The sequence below is a fragment of the Perognathus longimembris genome, chromosome 12 (assembly GCF_023159225.1).
Source record: "Perognathus longimembris pacificus isolate PPM17 chromosome 12, ASM2315922v1, whole genome shotgun sequence".
Lineage (NCBI taxonomy): Eukaryota > Metazoa > Chordata > Mammalia > Rodentia > Heteromyidae > Perognathus > Perognathus longimembris.
Window position 1 is genome coordinate 48,643,619 of NC_063172.1, and position 19,462 is coordinate 48,663,080.

Sequence of the window (19,462 nt, forward strand, 5' to 3'; positions counted from 1 at the left end):
TCATATACATAAGGGAATTAATAAGAGCTTGTTAACCACGTGAGTGAATAATAAACCTGAAAAATTCAGTGAGTGATTAATTTATTTCAAAATAATTTATAAAGGAAAAGAAGATACAAAGTGGTTATTGAAATAGCTTTATAAGTCCTGTGTCTAGTAGTTGTTATTAATTTGAAAAAATAGACAGTATATTAAGTGTGCTAGTGAAATCATAGACTCAGGTAGAACTAGGTTCAGTCTTGGCACATCTGCTACAGCATCTGAGCATGTTAAAACAACAAGAAACAGTTTGAAGACAAAGGCTAGAAAATAAAATTACGAGACAGTGGATAGATAAATGATATTTACACATTTCAGTTATTCCAGGTTGATGAATGACTGAAGGCAAATGGTGGGAGGAAAAGGAAAGGTGACAACTGGTTTGTTTATCCAATGGAAAGAAAGAACACAGAGAGGAGACTGTTATAATGGAAGTGTATCTATGTGCTCCTTTGGTAGAATTTCAATGATAGACAAGCAAATGAGTGAGAATTGCAGTTTAGGAGAAAAATATGAAGCCAGGTGCTGGTGGCTCATGCCTATAATCTTAGCTACTCAGTATGCTGAGATCTGAGGATCAAAGTTCAAAGCCAGCCCTGGCAGGAAAGTCCTTGAGACTCTTATCTCCAATCAACCACCAGAAAACCAGAAGTGGCACTGTGGATCAAGTGGTAGAACTGGTAAAGTGCTAGCCTTGAGCTGAAGAGCTCAGGGACAGGTGCCAACGCCCAGAGTTCAAGCCCTACGACTGACAAAAAAGAAGAAAAATATGTACTCTGAAGTCATTAATTCTTTAATTATTTGCCCAGAGATTAATTGCTACAGAAGGTAATCCAGAATGAGAAGAGCAGTGGGTAAAAGAGTTCTGAACTTATCAACTGTGAATAGGGGAAAAATGAAGCTAGTAAAAGAAGACAGAAATATGGGATCAGAAAGATAAAAACCTAAAAGCAAAGATATTTAATTATACAGAAATGATGAAACTAGATAATCAGAAATAGATATGGGCAATGAAGCCAAATGCAACTGAGAGGTCAAGAAATAGGAGGCTTGCTAAGTAATGATTTGCTATTCAGGTAAATTCAGATCAACAATAAAGAGGCAAATCAGATCACAGAGTTAGAAAAGCAGAGAACACAAGGATTGGCCACTTTCTTCACAGTGTAGCAAAGAGAAATGGGACAGAAGTTAAGAAAGGTTGAGTCAAGGTTTATGGAAAACTTTGCTTGCTTTGTTCTTAGATTTTAGCTTCTATTATTGATGATCTTCTTGTAACCCCTTCCTGTGGTTGTACCTACACTATCTCTGTATCTTATCTGAGCATATTGGAAACCATGTATACTGGTATTAGAACTAGGAAATTGAAAGGGAATACCAAAATCAAGAGACACAGGGTAAAAAAAGACAAACAACTACAAAAGCAATACTTGCAAAACTGTTTGGTGTAAATGAACTGAACAATTAATGGGGGGGAAGGGAAAAGGGGAGGGGGAGGGGGGAATGAGGGACGAGGTAACAGTACAAGAAATGTATCCAATGCCTAATGTGTGAAACTGTAACCTCTCTGTACATCAGTTTGATAATAAAAATTTAAATAAATTAATTAAATTAAATCTTAAGGAAAAAAAAGAACTTAATTATGACCACAAACTGAAAGGAAAGATATCAGGAAGAAATGAATAGAGAAACATGCACACATATAAATGTACACAGGTAGAGAAGTTTATTTACCTACACAGTTATTCATAAATGAACACTTCCTCTCCCTGGAAGGGTGCAAAAGATTTTCAAGTTTTGGAGTAAAATTCATACAAAAAATTTGACAAAGCAGATTCTTATTATAATGTATCGTTAGTATTTAGCAAAAATCCAATTTTTGTTTTTACTTTGCATTCATGTCAAATATTCAAGATGACCAGTTTTTTCAAGACATACATACCACTAACATATACAAATAACTATCAGGCAAGCACTTAACTTATAAACATGAACCTGCTGTTAGTTAATTTCACTATTTTTTACTCAATTTTATAATTACGCATTTTATTTATTATACAAATATATACTTTAAGTTGTTGTTGTCATCTTTCCAACAACATTTAGCTAGGCAATAATAAATTGGCTGTTGTCCCCAAAAATGGGCAAAATGATCATCTTTCTTTTGTTTCAGGAAGCAGGAGAAATAATCACTCCTCAAAAGTAAACAAGTTTTCAGGCAGATTGCCTGGAAAGCAGGTGTTCTTAAGAGACAAACAAAATTGTGTCTTCATTCCTGGAAGTCAGGGGTGTGTGTGTGTGTGTGTGTGTGTGTGTGTGTGTGTGTGTGTAGTGACAGCAAAACTGTCCTACTGTCCTTATCCACAAGCTCAGGTTCAAAAGGAAGCCAGGAACCAAAGGAAAATTGTATATTGATCCTAGATGGTTGAAAAGAATGCCTAGAAAATACTGTAATTGCTTTCAAGTACTTTTCCTACAGAAGGGGAAGGCAAATTCCCCTGTCACTCTGAAGGAGATAGCTTCTCAGCTCTAACAAACAAGAGACTGAGACTTCTCAGGCTAGGTTAGGCTCTCTGGTTCTCCTAAAGACAGATCGACTAACCTGAACCAACTGTCCAGTGACAGTGAAGAGCTGGAGGGACACACTTTGCAGAGAGATCAGGAACTGTTCTAGATGTGTGAGCATCCCCAAGCCAAGGAGAAGGCCTGTTTATGGATAATTCCTCAACTACTCATAGTCCAGTTCCACAATATGTAAGGTGCCTTGAGTGAGGAGCACCCAGAGGAACCCAGAGAGAAGTCCTGAAGACCCTGTTGAAGGTTGATTTATTCTTGTTTTTACATGACTCTAAGAATCTAGATGTCAGTTTTCTATACACATTGAAGATGGGCCTTTTTTAAAGGAGGATATGTAACTAGCGCTAAACTTACAATTATGTATGTTTCGAAAGTTTGTTTATACATTTGCCATACATAAATTGAAATAAAGCATAAAATATATTCAAATGCCTTTACATTTGTCAGTTGGATACAAGGTAACTCTGAAAGATCACTTCGAGAACTAGAATTCACTTATTTAGTAAATACTATGTACCTATAGTATGCACTGCTTTTAAGATATGACAAGTATTATTGTGTAAGTCATTTTAAACAGAAAAGAAAGCATGGCTAAACTACAAAGGTGAGAGCATATATTATTTTAATATAAGAACTGAAGTGATGATTATGAAACTAAATCCAAATCTCAATCAGTAACTAATATTAATCAGTGACAATTTAAAGTTATTATTTCAAGAATCTAAGCAAGCATGAGTGTTTAGGTAATGATCAATAATATAGATTAAAAAGATTCTTTAAGACATACAGCCAGGCAGTGGTAGTTCACACTTATAATCTTAGCTGTTTAGGAGGCTAAGACATTGACGATGTGGTTCAAAGCCAGTTAGGGCAGAAAATTCTCTGAGACTCCATCACCAAGCAATCAGAAAAAGGCAGTCTGGAAAGCAGAGCACCAGGGTTCATGCCTGTAATCCTAGCTACTCTATATGAATCTTAAGATCTCAGTTCAAAGCCAGCACAGGTCCACAAGACTCTCATCTCCAATTAATGAGCAAAACATTAGAAGTGAAAGTGTGGTTCAAGTGGTAGAATGCCAGACTTAAGAAAAAAAAAAAAACAACCCTAAGAAACAGCACCCAGGCTCTGAGTTCAAGCTTATATGGCAGCATCAAATAATAAAGCCAAGAATTAAATGGCTTATATTCAACTCAGAGGTTCCCCCTCCCCAAACTCTTCACCCAGTGCTAATTTAAAGACAACCAACACTAAAATTACCATTTCTTCATAAAAATGAATACTTGGGGTATGCAGAAACGAAGGCATCTCTAGTTTCCAACTACTTCTGTAAGTTGTTTTTTCTTAGAGCACAGTAATGTCTTTCTTCAGTGAAGTTAGATGACTAAAATAAACATTGAGAAAACTATCAACAATCTTTGTTTCCAAAGATTATCTTATCTCAATCCATCAAACATAAAGCCTTTCTCATTCCTGTGTGTGTATGTATGTATGTGTTTAAATGTTGACAAAGCACAAAAATAGCCCTGAGGATTTCAATACTAAAACACTGTATTTCTAGAGTTCAAAATTATGTTGTTATCTAGATACCTGTGGAAATGTAACTGACTGTGAATATTAACACACTAATTTCAAATATCTGTTGTCCTACTCTAGTAAAATTAACAGCTGGAAATCATTCCAACATGCAGTTTTTAGGAGAGTTAGTACTACTAGATTGTCAGTAACTTCTATCACTATTTTTCTGGAAAAAAAAGTAGTCTTTAGTAATGTAATTATTTCTATATTGTGATGCTGAAAATCATTTTCTCTCTTAAGGAAGATTAACTATGTTCAAGTCTGTCTTTTTCACCTTGATAAGTTTATATCCTTTCCAAATTTTCATAATCCCAATATTCATATTTGAAATTTGTTACTGTTTATGGATTCAAGATCATTACTGCAATACATTAAACAAGAATAGCAGTCCAGTGCCGGTCACAGAGAATACAGAAAAGAACATTCCCTAGCTATTCAGAAGGCTGAGATCTGAGGACCATGGTTTACAGGCAACCCAGACAGGAAAATCTCAGAAACTCTTATCTCCATTTACAAACCAGAAAGCTGGAAGGGGAGCTATGACTCAAATGGCAGTGCATCAGCTTTGAGCAAAAGGCTAAGCGACCGACCGAGCCAGGCTCTGACTTCAAGCTCCAGTACTACCATATGCACGCATATGCAAACACATACACACACTCACACACACACACACACACACACAGAAGCAAAGCTGTTCTGTGATGTGCAAGATGACATATCTGAGAGTGTTTCAGATCTTCCAATTCTAAGTCTTAATTATTAAAGATCATTTATTTCCAAGTCATTAGTTTTAATGTTCTACAACATTAATAAATACAACATAAAGCAATAAAATGTCCCAGTAAGATGAAAAGGAAGACCTTAAAAACTAAATAAAACCAGGCCTCTCTTCAGCTTAGTCGCGGAAACATGATGGTAATAAATCTGAAAGAAGGCACAGATTTCCCCATGTAAGTCCTTTGAACAGCTGACAAAAACACCAGCAATGTTCATCCGACTCATGAATACAGCAGGGGCTAAAGAAGCCAAACACTTGCACAGTTATCTTTTCTCCTGAGAAATCTCTTTACAAAATTAATCTTGGTAGGCTACTACTTTAGAAAAGAGAGTTTTGTTAATTGTACATATTATTTCAAATTTAAATCCCTCCCAATCATTTGTGGTCTTCCATTCAAATAAAAAACTGTAATCACAAATCTGATTGAGTCATTCAGTGATTTTTCTCTCTAAAACATTCCAACAATTTATTATTCTCTGGAAGTAACACTCTTGAACAGTTTAGATAGAAGATATCCAGTGCTGATTCCAAATATATTTCCTCATTATCCAATCACTTAAGCCACTTTCTTATTACCCAAACAGACACCAATGAACTAAATAAACAAAGTGTGAAAGGGTGTCTGCTCTTCTAGTGACTAAGTCACCAGGTATGAAAAAGCACTGTGGAAAAGGCTTGCAATGCATTCCTGAAGATCTGGAGGTTACTTTGGGGTATTTAACCGCTGTGCTTCACCGGTGCTAAAAAGACTTTGTAGTTAGAGGGAAAAGGAATGAGGCTCAAATTTCAAAAGAAATACTTTATGTTTCCAGACACACAGGTCCTGCCAGCTTCTGAGAAAGCAGCAATACCTCAAGGCAACGCACATATTAAGATCTTCTGGAAATTACAGAAGTGAGGCCTACAAGGCAAGCTTCACTTAACATCTATTTTTTAAACTGGCTTTTACAATCTGGCAGTATCCTAATCATGTAGAGAAATACTGCTTCATTAAACCAAAATTAATTTCTACCAGGGAAATTTAATATACAAGTGCACTCATAAGATTATTTCCACTAAACTCATTGTTTCAATATTAAATGAGTACTACTGTACAGAATGATAACATATGCATGATATAGGGAGACTATCATTATGAGGTAGTAGCCATTAACTTGACACAACTCTTACATTTTCTACAAGATTTCTAATTAATATTATATCCTCATGTCAAGGCATTAATATCCCACCCTTCAACATGGGCCGCTAGCAAACTTTACTGTTCTGTCAGCTAACAGAGAATCCTGTTAAGGTTTAGATTTTTATTCAGTTGTCCTTGAGAGGGATACATCTTAATGACATGACTAACACCAAGTAAAAGGATTTTCCCAAGTGACCATAATTCCATCAGCAAATTCTAGCACCTGTCCATTCACATTTCTAGTTCATTGTATTCATAAGGGACATTTGGCTTCTCCCTAGAACAAGTCACCAAAATGTACTTATGTTGGTTATTTCTAGTCTCACAACTAAAAAAATAGATTAACAAATTTAAAAAAATACTGAAATAAATTAGTAAAAGAGAAGTTTAGCCAACGTGGAGAAACTGCCAACTACAATTTAATACTAAACCATTTCCTTAAGCCAAAGGTGGATATAAGAAACGTCCAAATGCATTTTATAGGTTTACATACTATTGAAATGAATCAGTTCCTTTTTTCCTATATTGGAAATACTACATTAAAGCTCAAGAATGATAAGACAGTGTTTTCTGTCAATGAGGGCCATGTAACTGTATAGTATCCTGTTTTCTTTGTCAGTTAGAAAGCTCAAAGCCAGATTGGTGATCATAGCTTTTTTATCAGACTTTTCAGCATTACTTTAGGATGTGCCTTTAGCATTATTGTCCTGAACATCTACACAATAACTATAATGATCCTACAGAATGAGAATGCTGATTTTTTTAGTGCATTATGTGTGTGTTTATTTTTCATACATTTGTGACTGAATATCTGAGAAAGAACATTTTAGCATTTTATTTTATCCCTTGTCATATAGCCATCTTATCCCCTGCTGCCATGTTCTGTGCTACCGAAGATTCAGCAACTCACACTGAGTGTTCTCAGGTTCTCATGCCCTTAGCTTCCCGATGGATTTGGCCAGTGGAAGGCAGAGGCAGTTAGAGGGCAATTTATATATTACTCCCTTTGATCCCCCTCCTCTCTGTTTCTCTGTGATGATTCTGTCTTCTCACATAAGCCATATTTCTAGGCCTTAGTTGTTGCGAAGTTGTAACATCACTATTAAAGCCTGTTCACTCACCATTTCTTGTAGGTCACCTTATTCCTGTCCAGTTTTGCACACAGGAATTTCTTTTTTTTTTTTTCACATGTACCCTCATTTATGAGAAGTGTGTATCTGAGAATAAAAAATCTCAAAATCTTTTATTAGCTAACTACCTCACATTATCTCTTGATTTTAATTTACATGGTATTCATAGGACTAAGGCAAAATTCAAGCCTAAAATTTTTCATCATTGAAAAGCCAAAATAATCAACCACAAAAAGTTTCAATGAGGAAGTAACCATTTTCAGAACATGAATCTGAGACTATATTCATTATTAAAAAATGATTACAGTTATTTATTACTAGCATTGATTTGCATCTCTTGATAATTAACTAACTGGGGTCTTTTGCTAGCATTAAAGTTCCACTAAGACATTTCGACTAAGACTTTTAACAAACTTGAAGTTTTTATACTATACACAGACATCCACATACTATATAGTATATAGTTTATACATATGAATCCTTCTGAGTATTATAAACCTGAAGTTTACAAATTGTATTAACTGTTTCACTAAAATCTTAAACTAATGCTACCATTAATTATCACAATGAAATATTTCTTTATAGTTACGCAGAAGAATGCGTAGACTATGGGGCTCAAGTCTCCCATGAGTCACACTTGATAAAAGAAAGTTCTTTTCATCATTTGAGAAAATATGTCCACTCAAGCAGCATGAATAAGTTCATGCAGATCGTGTCTGCCACACTTTCTTCCTTTGGGATAGGGTACACACACATTTTTTATCTCACACAGCTCTCATCATCAAATGTTCTGCCCCACAGCTCACCACACACTGACTAAGCCTCTCTCAATGTTCTGTCAAATACACCTGATCTAAGAAGACTCCCCTGGCCGCTATTTGTAACTTACAGGCAATTTGAAACAATTAGGTGATTCTATTCTCATCCCCTCAATAAGACATCTGTAAGTAATTCACTTAATTGCACTTCATTAAATTTTGTTAACTTCCTTCTTACTCATCCAATCTCAGCTGAGGCTTTTGCATCATAGCTCACTCAAAAAGAGTAGAAACATTCACATGAAAGTTTTCTTTTCTTTATCAAATGCCCTTCTCTACTTGCTTCTATACCAATAGCCTCAGATTTCCTGCTGAGATAAATGAGCTGACTTTCTCCCTCCTATGTTCAAGTGTTTTGTCAACCTACTGATTCCCACTAACCTATAAACATACTCTGGAAAGAAAGAGTTTCCATATTCCCCTCTAGTTATTCTCTCATTTCTTTGATCTCTTCACAGAAACATTATAAGGGATTAAAATCTCTTTATTCATCCCTTCCTTTCTCTCCTCTCTGGGCATACCTTACCACTGATTTTCCTCTTAAGAGGGTTACCACTGTTGACTTTTCTTCCTCATCTCAGCTTTTTAGCAATTCTATCAAAGTAGGAGTTCTTTGTTGATCTCTCTTCCCCTGGCTTTTGAGACCACCAGTCTTCTATCCTCTCTTCCAACCTTTTGCTCTGGAAACTCCTTTCTGCTCAGTCTCTACACAAAGCTGCACTCAATCCAAGATATTTAACTCCTGTCCATAAAAGTCTCTCCTTGAATGATGTTTACCAGTTTATTTAGCGGAGCTCCTATTAATAGCTATATGTGTTCTATACTTTTATTTGAAGTCCAACCTCTTCACTAGCCAGTAATTGCAACTGAGGATTGGAAGCCACCTCAAATTGAGACTACCTAAAAAGACACCTCTGGTTTCATCCTTCCTGTCTCCTACACTTCTCTCTGCCTTAGCATATGGTTCACTACCCACCAAGAAGATGAAAAACACAGAAGGGAATATCCAGTTCCTCCTGAGCCTTGACCCTACTCTTTATCAAAATAGTCACCCAAACTACCCACATCTCTCCATTTTTACCAATCTCATCTTAGTCTCAAGTTACCACCCTTTCTCACTCAGAAAAATGCCATGATGGCTTTCTAACGCAGCCCCCTGATTTCAGCCACAGCCTTCAAGTCAAACTAATTTGATGGTGCCAGAAACAAGATCATCAGTGCATGCAAAAGTTATCCAGTGGCTTTTCATTTCACTCAGTGGAATCCAAATTTTTTTTCACACTAGCCTGTGTTTACATGTCAGCTATGTTTTTACTTCTTTTACCACCGAAGGACACAGTTATACTGGCCTTTGTGAAACTCCAAACTTACTCCTGCCATTAAGACTTTGTAAATTACCAAGGCACATAAATTAACAAATTATAAAAGACTTGTCACAGCTTCTAAAACTCATAAAGTCAACCTACATTCAAGAAAATGTGGAAATGATTACTTAGGTGTCCTTGTTGTAATAACAACCCAATAAAATTAAGTCAAAGGCGGTTATTTAATTGCATGAATTTCCAAAGAAAAAAGTGTAAGAACACAACCTGAGCAATAGCAAGATGATGTTCCTGAACTAGTAGGCTTAACCGTGATTATACTTAGTTATAAAAATATTCTCAACTTCTCAAAGGCATTCAATATAAGGTAACTGAAGAAAAATGTGATGAAATTGTGTTTTCCCATTGAAAGTTACTTAACCATTGAAAGTTACTTTAGATACGTTGAATATTTCTTGAATTATTTATTAACTGATTTATTTCTCCTAAACTTTTAAAGCTAACTTTAAAAGCTAACTTCTAACTTGAGTCAACATGGAGACTATTCTGCCCCTGAGAAGATGTGGCATATTTAAAGACTAAAAGAGTGAAGATCTCCGATCTTTTTCTTCCTTTAACCCGTTTTAGACTACTTTCATTCTATCCAAACTATTTTTTTGTCAAATCTCCATTGACTTCCTTATTGTTAAATATATTATAAAACTGTCAGTCTTATTTCACTCATGTTTTATAAATAGAGTTAATTATCTCTCCTTGACTTGGCCTCCTGGACTCCATTCTCTCCTGAATTTCTTTCTTAGTCTCTACCCCACTTTTCACTTAAAGGAATTTCCAGGGCACACTTCTTAACCATCTCTATTTACAATTTTTCCTGTGAAGTCTCATATCTCCTTGAGATTTCACCATCTACATGTAGATGAATCTTAAATTTTTATTCCAAGTTAACAATAGAAATTGCTACATGCCTAATTATATACTTGACAAATCACTTGGATATGTATGCAATTTAATATGTCCCAAGTTGAGCTCCACCTTTCCCTATCAAAAATGTGTATATTTGTATCCTTTGCTATTTTAAAAAGTGAGATCCTCGGTGCGGGGGGGGGGGGGGGAAGTACATAGGCATATCTTGTACTCAAAATCTGTACTATCTCAAAATGAAATCAATAATACATTCATGATAATGCAATGATCATCTTGACAAGATGCTGTGCTCTACAGCTTATGCTAAAGTTCTCTCTCATCTTCTATTAAAGAAAAGTGACCTAGAAGGTTTGGGGAGCAGAGGGCAGGTCCAGGGGGAAGGTATCTCCATCTGATATGTGAGGTTTGGGTTTGAACTCTACTCTCCTGGGATTATGTTAAATATCAAGTCATTGCTCATTTCTGGAATCTCTGGAAACATTCTGGAAGGTAAGAGACTTAGAATTTTCTCCACTGAAACTTTAACGAGAATGAAAATGCCACCACTTTTCAAAACCTCATTGCTAAGGCTTGCTAAATTTGGATTTTGCACTAAATTCAGGAAATCCAAGTCTACAGGTGGACTGGCTAGTCAACTCTATTTCATTGGTCTTGCCACAAAACTTTCTCGAAATTTTCAAGTTAATTTCATGATTATAAATAGGTCACATTTAAACTTGCCACTTCTTATCACCTTCATGGCTGCCTCTAGTCTAGCCACCACTGACTGGATAATTGCAATTTTTGTCTCTCTGCCCACACACTTGCCTAGACTTTCACCAGCCAAAGTTTATTTCAACAAAGGAACAATAATCCTGAGCTAGCAGAATCTAAGCTCCTCCTCTGTTCAAATGTACAAATAAAATTGTTTTCATTAAGTAAACATTAACATCTTTACAATCACCTATATCTGCTCTTCCCAGTTAAACCTGTAACCTCAGTTTTTATGGTTTCACCCATCTGTGTTAATTTGCTGATTCTCATTTCTATTCTTCACATTTTCAGTGCAAGAGAGAATGTGTGTAACGGTCACTAATGGGGCCCAGACAATGCCTGGAATATAACCTCCCAAGGGATGTCTTAAGGATGAAATGAATAATAGAATTACCACATCTCTTCCCTGGCCTTTGTAAAGTCCTAAGCTGCCTGCATTTAAGGAGAAAAAAATTTTTTGAGTGGAAAGCATTAAATCCACACACAAACTTTTTTTTACAGATAACATTTCTAACATCTTTGATTTCTAACAGCTGTAAATAAAACTATTTTTTTACAGATAACATTTCTAACATCTTTGATTTCTAACAGCTGTAAATAAAACTATCTTGGGAAAACCCAACCATATGTAAAAGTAAGAAACATATTTCAACGTAATCTACATTTCCAACATCCATTTAGGAGTTACCAAATATGACCAGTTTTATTTCCCATATATAAGGAGGAATTCTTAATCTCCCAGAATTCCAGAGAGTTACTCCAGAGTAAGTACTAAATTCAGTAGAACTCGTCTGCAATGTCACTTTCCTCCTACAGTACTGTCATTCATTGTGGAATTTCCAACAGGGAAAATATAGGAAAGTGCCAATGTCTTTACTAGTGGAAAAAAAAAAAAATCAGTCAGGAGCCAGTGGCTCATGCCTGTAATCGTAGCTACTTAGGAAGCTGAGATCTGAGGATCACTGTTCAAAGCCAGCCTGAACAGAAAAGTTCGTGAGACTCTTAACTCAAGCTAAAGACAGAAAACGTTTGAAGTGGAGCTGTGTCTCAAGTGATAGAACACTAGAGTTGAGCAAAAGGAGCTGAGGGACAGCACCCAGGCCCACGGTTCAAGCCCCAGGACTGGCAAATATTAAGGTTAATAATAGAACTCATGAATTCTATCAATAAAAAAGAATCCTAAATAAGCCATCTAACTTTAGAATTAAAAAAATTGTAGCAAGTTTAAATGATGGCATTTCATAAAGTAATGGAGTAATTTTATATATCTTTAAATATGTATAGACACTATACTTACAAGTTAAAATAAATTAATTTTTGAAAATTACTAGACAAGTACCAATACAGAGAGAAAACTACTGCTGTAGGACTCAAGAGCTATAATAAAACATCAATTGCAATAAATTTCTGAGACATTTTGATTCAGTAATATGTAAACAGTAAGGAATGTGCAAACAAACTATGAAGCCCATGTCTCTTCATCTGCATTTTGGATATATGCTGCTGATGAAAAAAAAAGACAGATACTATGGACTCAAGCTAGAAAATGGAACAACTGACAAGCTAAAGACCCTTTTTGCAAATCTGAATTGGTATCCCTCTGTTGAACAATCTAGTTTTCTCATGTCTTGTTTCTGGAATCACGTGTTATATTGAAACAGAAGATATGTTGGGCCAATACTTTCCTTTATCATCTTTCATATGTGGATTGAAAATAAGTATGCACAGTGTTCAATCCTCCAGCTCTGTGCCAACAATTCTCAGAGACATCGAAATAGTAGTAATAGTTGGAAGGAGTTCACATAATTGGCCTTGGTGCTCTTTTTATGTCAAGTGCCTTGGTTGCTAAAGTATGTTCTAGACATAGGTACATTGTGCACAGAAGCAAACCATTTCAAACTTTAGTCAATGTATCATATTTTAAGAGATGCTACATTAAAATTTGATAAGAGCAGCTGGGTGCAATTGGGTGTACTTGGCACTCAAGCTACCTGGAAATCTGAGATAGGGAAGATTGTGGTTCTAAGCCAGCCAGGACAAAAAAAGTTTGTACGACCCCATCTTAATGGAAGAAATTGGAGGTGATGGTGGGAGCCTGCCTTCACAGATATAGTGAGAAGTCTCAAATGGAAAGGTTGCAGTTTACATGGTTCCCCAGCAAAAAGCAGCACCTTAAAACAATCAGAGCACAAAATTGGAGGCATGGTTCAATAGTACAACACCAACATAGCAAGCACTAGTCTCTGAATTCAAATACCATATCCCTCCAAATAATTACTTAAGACAAGAAGTAAATACTCATTAACTTATTTCATTATTTAAATTCCAGAATATATGAATGTATTTACTACTATGTACTATGTATAGGACATATTTTTAGCATCCTATGAATATTTATGAAAATAGAACAAACCCTTCATAATTGCATTTATGACTGTTTCTCAAATGTTTTCAATTCCCACAACAATATCTGGTTTTGGTGATGTCCTATATTCAAATTTTTGTTATTTCAATTCTCTTTCTTTCATGTATTCCACAATTATGTCATGTAGGATCTTACCTGCTTCTTCTTCCCATCCTTTCATTCAACATATTATTGAGCATTCAACAATATTCAATCAATAAACACTTACCAAGAACTACTTCTATGTACTAGACATTTAGATTATAAGGCTAGATGAGGTATATCCTCACCTTCTAAGAATTCAAAGTTGCAGAACCATTCAACTGTTTCAATTAAATAAAGGTATAATGCAATAAATACATTACAATGAAAGTACTTTATGAGTGTGGTAGGGAAATGAGCAGTCCAGAGAAAGCTTTACAGGAAAAGACAACATTTGAGTTCAGTTGTGAAAGGACAATAGCAGTATTTTTAAGGAGGAGATAGAATACAGACATGAGGCATAGTGCATACTGAATGAGCAAAGAGGCATGTAAAACTCACTGACCATTAAGATCAAGGAGTAGTTCAATGTGAAAGGAAATAATATTGGATTGAGCTTCCTTTTTCAGTTAATTATAGAGGACTTTATTTAACTTGAAGTGAAAAGAGTTTTTGTGCAGTTGACTGATAGCATATCAGTCAAGGAAAAAATAGCTTCATGAACAGTGAGGAGAATAAGGCAGCTCTAGTTTTCTTTATAGATATCTTCTTCTTGATGTTATTGTACAGTGAAAAAACATAGAGGTGATCCAATGGACAGGATGAAATGAGAGAAAGAATACAGGAAGAGTTTCTCAATGAACATACAGGCCAGAATGTCATGAATGCATGATATTTAAATTAAAAAAATTGATAAAACCCTGCAGGGAGGAAGAAAGCCAAACGCAAAAGTCTAGGGAACAAACTTAGAAGTGTTCTGGAAACAAAGACATGGAGATGAAAAAATAATAATAATAATAATAATGGGTCTCAAAGAATGCAGACCTGTTCAACAATATTTAATGTCTTATCTCATTATAACCTCTGGGTTTATATTTTTCCACAAATTTTACCAATGAAAAAAAACAATGCTCAGAATAACAGCAAACTGACAAGAGTTTGCACTCCAAGCAGGGCACCCTTGACTCATGCCTGTAATCCCATCTACTCAGGAGGATCAGATCTGGGAATCACTGTAGGAAGCAGCCAGGGCAGACAAATCCAAGAAACTTATCTCCAATTAACTATAAAAAAAATGGGAAGTAGAAATGTGGCTCAAGTGGTAGCATGTTAGCCTTGAGAGAAAAAGGTAAAGGAAAGTGTGAGGACCAGAGTTCAATCCCCCAAATCTGCACAATATAAGGAGTTCACATGGCAGTAAACAACAAACAACCGAGATAAGATAGGAAGCTGCTGCTCCCTAGATGTGAAGTCAGTGTTTTCCTCTAAACTCCACAACCTCTTTCAGCAACAACTTCCTGGATGGCCAAAGGTTCTAGTTTTTCAATTTACTTTAAGTTGGATGAGGGTAGTCTGTCTTCTTAAGAGGACTGAGTCCTCTCATCAACAACTCATTTCTTTCTTTTCTGATTCTGCCACAATAGTAGGATTACCATCACCTGGCTGTATCTCTAGTTCTCTGTAACTATTCTTATCATGCATACTAGGCATATCTGCTCTTTTCCCTCCAACTGAAGGGAGACCTCCTCCTTCCTTCAGTGTATGGCCTGAGCACCTTGAAAAAATGAGCACACACCTCAACATCCTTAATAATGAACCCTCACAATCAGGAACACGCCACTAAGCTCTGCTCCCTTGCCATTAGGCATAGACATAAGCAAGACATCTTGTGTCCTTACTTACTAGAAAATCTTCAAGGACATCTATTCTTTCTTTGCAGTAACAAAAGACACAGCTCTTCAAGAAAAGACATAGCTACCCAGAATCAATTTTTAACCCTATGAGTTAAATGAGCAGGAGCAGAGGTATGGCAAGAATAAATGTGAATGTGGCTTGGCTGTCTTTGAACTGGAATGAGCACCAATTGCAAATAAGGTAATTAGTTATTGAAATATGTCATGTGAAATGATAGATAAAGTGTAAGTGGCCACAGTGGTGACATTTTTCAAGGAACACTGCAAATTTTAAAAAATAAAATAAAAACAGCTCTTAAGCCAGTTTTTAGTTTTGTTTTCTCAGAATACGTGTGTGTATATGTATATGTGTGTGTGTATATATATACACACATAAATACCTTTAAATAATAACATTAAATAACTTTCAATCAATTGTATTTTAAAAGATGTAGGTCATCTGTACCTACATTGCTATATATTATACAGCTCAACAGTATTTCCAATAGGTAGCATAAAAAATGCAACTTCTCTCTTAAATGTGAGTTCTGAAAAAATGTCTTCCAGTATTCCAGTGAACCACAAAAGCTGTTCTGCAGCCTGGTTGGGAGCCAAGATCAAGTTCCAGTGCTAATAGTATCTAAGGACAACACAACACAAATTCTGGCTAGTTTCCGAATCTACATTTCAAGGAGAGAAAGAAGCCAATAAAACTAAAAAGAAACTTATATAAACTTCCTGGGTCAGCCAGACATCATACAACGGGCAGTTATTATTTTATTTTTTGGAAGTCAGATGTGCAAAGAGATCACAGAACCTTTGTTTCACAATTCCCATGTTACTTAACTCACACACAAATATCCTCAAATTTCCTTTTGTGGGTTGGACCTCTCAAGTTCTTCCTATTTTAAACAAAAAGTAACTAAAAGTCTTATCCACATGGATTAAGCCTAGGGTGACACTAGTTTGTAAAAGCAACAGTTAGCTCTGTAGGCAGGTTCACAGATGAAGTTATTGAACTTTTCACTTTAGACAAATATTTAAGATACCTAAGAAGCAGGATTATATGGCATGAGAGATATACTGTGCACAGGATTTTAAAGAGAACAAGTGATTTCTTTAAATATTAAACAGTATGAAGAGAAATAAAACTGTTTATATATATATATATATATATATATATATATATATATATATATACTGGTACCATTTATTGAGATTGAGGCCTTGGAATTTGTCTGCTGAGGAGCTAAACTTCATACAGGTTATATTCCTCTTCATCTAATCTTCACAACCATCCTCTGGATGCAAGGATGTGAAGTACATAGAAACTGATCAGTGCCCAGCCTCACACAGCTAGCTGGAGTAACTGCCACATCTTAATCCTACTCAATCCAGGGCCCCAATTATCTTCTCATGGTTAATATCTTCTTAGAGGTACAATCCATAGGATTCAGTATTTTATAATAGTGACAGAAAAATAGAATGATTCCATGTTCCTTAAAAATTATTTAAATGCATAAATATATTTTTGCATTTACAAATAAAAATATATTTATAAATGTAAATGCCCCAAAAGAAAAAAACTAACATGCATTAAAAGTAATTGTACACTGCAACATATCCAGAGGAGAAAGATCATTTTTAATGTTCATTAAGCTTTGCTTTCACCAACTACTATTTATTATCAGGGTTAGCTAGTGCATTCCTAAATAATGGGAGTTATATGATAGATTTTTGAAATTTCCTACGTATGTAAGGTATCATAAAGAAGTAATTTTGCTTCTTGGATTTACTAAGTTATGCTGAGTAAATGGAAGATTAGTAAGACTAAATCAAATGCTTTACAAATGTAATCTTCATTATACTTTAAAATTCACAATTAATAAATATGAGTGAGGGGGATCCATTGTCAAAACATAATATAAAGCAACTACAGAAATGTATGTTTCACAATGTCATTTATGTATTTGTAAGAAACAAAGGGTCAGGAGAGAAATCCCAAAGGCTTCTCCAAATTCTTAGTGAACTTTCCAGAGCCACCATTTGTCACTTAAGCATAAAGACATAAGTGTTCTAAGTGATTTTTAAAACATAAAACCAACACTTTAGCTAATCAGAAGTATACAATTAGCCCAATAACGGCAGAGTTTAGAATACTTTCGAGAAGCACCACATTTTAAGGTGTTTAATTATACTCTAAAATTCAAAGAGCTCTTAAAACCAAAGGAACACAAAAGAAAGTGTAGAGAAAGATATCCTGGAAGAAAATATTAATTGTTTTGTTTTAAATTCATACAGGATACAGGTAAGGGATTAAAGAAGAGCGTGCAGGAATGTAATGTAATCATGGCGGCTGAAAGCATAAACACATAGTTTTTGTATAGACGACTGGATAACCATCCTTACCATATACTCCATATTAGAAGCTGTTGGGTACACCTGACTCCGTAACTTATTATGAAGATCCAAGATGCTCTGCATGTCATTGTCTGTGATGGCCCTTTTCCCTCTTTGCTTGGCCGTCCACCACTCACCATCCTCATTCATGTACTTTTCCAAAAGTTGCTCCAACAAAGTTGCATTAGGAAGCACCATGGCTGGAATTGCTCGAGCCATGAATAGCACTGTGGTTACTCTGAGCCACTCCTGCGCGGTACACTTCATAATGAATGACCTTAGGATTTCCCTGGGACAGTCTCCAGCACTGGCTCTTCCACTCTTTTGGGCTACAAGGACATGTCACATGATTAGGATGAAACTATCAAAAGACAGAATTCTGGAACAAGAGAAGCAAAACGAGAGCTACAAAAGAGATTTCCCAATATTATTCCACATAACGCCAATAAACGAAAATCCACATTTCGAAATTACAGATTTCTAACCCATGTGCTTAAATTTTTTTTTCAGAAGACTCCTAATACATTTCTCAAGAAACAGACAACTATACTTTCCAAGATACCCCAGAGACCAAAAATAAATGGCTAAAGTAGTCCAGAGACTTGAAGCTTGAATGTAACTTTCAATTACAAAACTTTTAAATGACTACCTACATACATATCACCGATAGTTTGCTATGGACATCCTCTCCCTCTCATGTTTTGTTTCCATCCAGAGGCCCATGATGCTCTATAACGTTTTAAAAGTATTTTTTGTTGTAGTTGAGGCCATTTATTTCCTCCTCCTTATTTCTGGCTCATAGACATTCCAAATGTTCACAAAACTCTGACACTTGGGGGAACTCTATTCATCCAGGTGTCTCCGGGTGCCTGGAGGGGGTCCAGGGAACGACTGCAAAGGAAAGGTTGGGGTCCCTAAAGGATGCTCCTCTTATCCAGGACCTGTTCAAGAACCCTTAACATTTTCCTGAAATTTTGCTAACCTGTGGCCAGCACGCTAGAAGGCCAGCAGGTCTCCCATCCCCAACTCTCGGCCCCTGGGGAAGTTTCCCCACCCCCGTCTCCCCCCCCCCCCCCCCCCATCCAGTACGAGCGCGCGCAAATGCCGCCAGCTCAGGAGATGAAAGCAAGGAGCGCCGGCTCCTGCCTCGGAGCCCACCCACTCTCCGGATCCCAGCCACTCTGCGTTTTCCCTCCCCCTTGGGTAGAATTGTAAAAGAAGTGAGCGAGCTCGTGAAAGGATGGCAGCTTGACTGGGCGAGGCGTTCCAGGAATGCTCTTACCTCCTCCAGCGTGGGGCTCCCCCGGAGAGCAGCGCGCCGCCGGACCGCCGACCGCCCGCCCTCTGCGGCCTCCCGCAGCCTTCACCTCCCGCACGGAGCCGGGGTCGTGAAGGAGTTCTGCACTGTGTGGTTCCTAAGCTAGGAGGGCGCAGATCACAGACGATCGCAATCCTCTGCCCCCGTGGCTCCTTTCAAACCTGCAAGAAGTGGCGGGCAAAGCGCCCCTAACTTGGATCGCGGAGTTGGCGCGGAAAGGGAGCCGCCAAGCTAGTTTGCCAGGGTGGGCGCCGGGACGTCTCCGAGCCTAATGAGCAGGGGGGAGTGGCGGGGACGCGTGCTGGACTCCGCGGCGACCTCGCGCTCCAGCCGGGTGCCGTCTCAGCGCAGAGCCAGGCGCCAAGCGCTCGCC

At 36.8% G+C, this 19,462-nt stretch overlaps 1 protein-coding gene across 1 annotated transcript in view; it reads right to left on the bottom strand.

The window, feature by feature from the left end:
* The window catches only part of Crispld1 (cysteine rich secretory protein LCCL domain containing 1), a 40,954-nt gene extending 21,877 nt beyond the window's left edge, over positions 1-19,077 (bottom strand). Inside the window, exons 1-2 of the mRNA XM_048358714.1 lie at positions 19,054-19,077; positions 17,781-18,100 (exon numbers count right to left, since the gene is read on the bottom strand). Of these exons, the coding sequence (XP_048214671.1) occupies positions 17,781-18,038 (258 nt within the window). The 5' untranslated portion in view covers positions 18,039-18,100; positions 19,054-19,077. The remainder of the gene's footprint in view (positions 1-17,780; positions 18,101-19,053) is intronic.
* Positions 19,078-19,462: the final 385 nt, after the last annotated feature.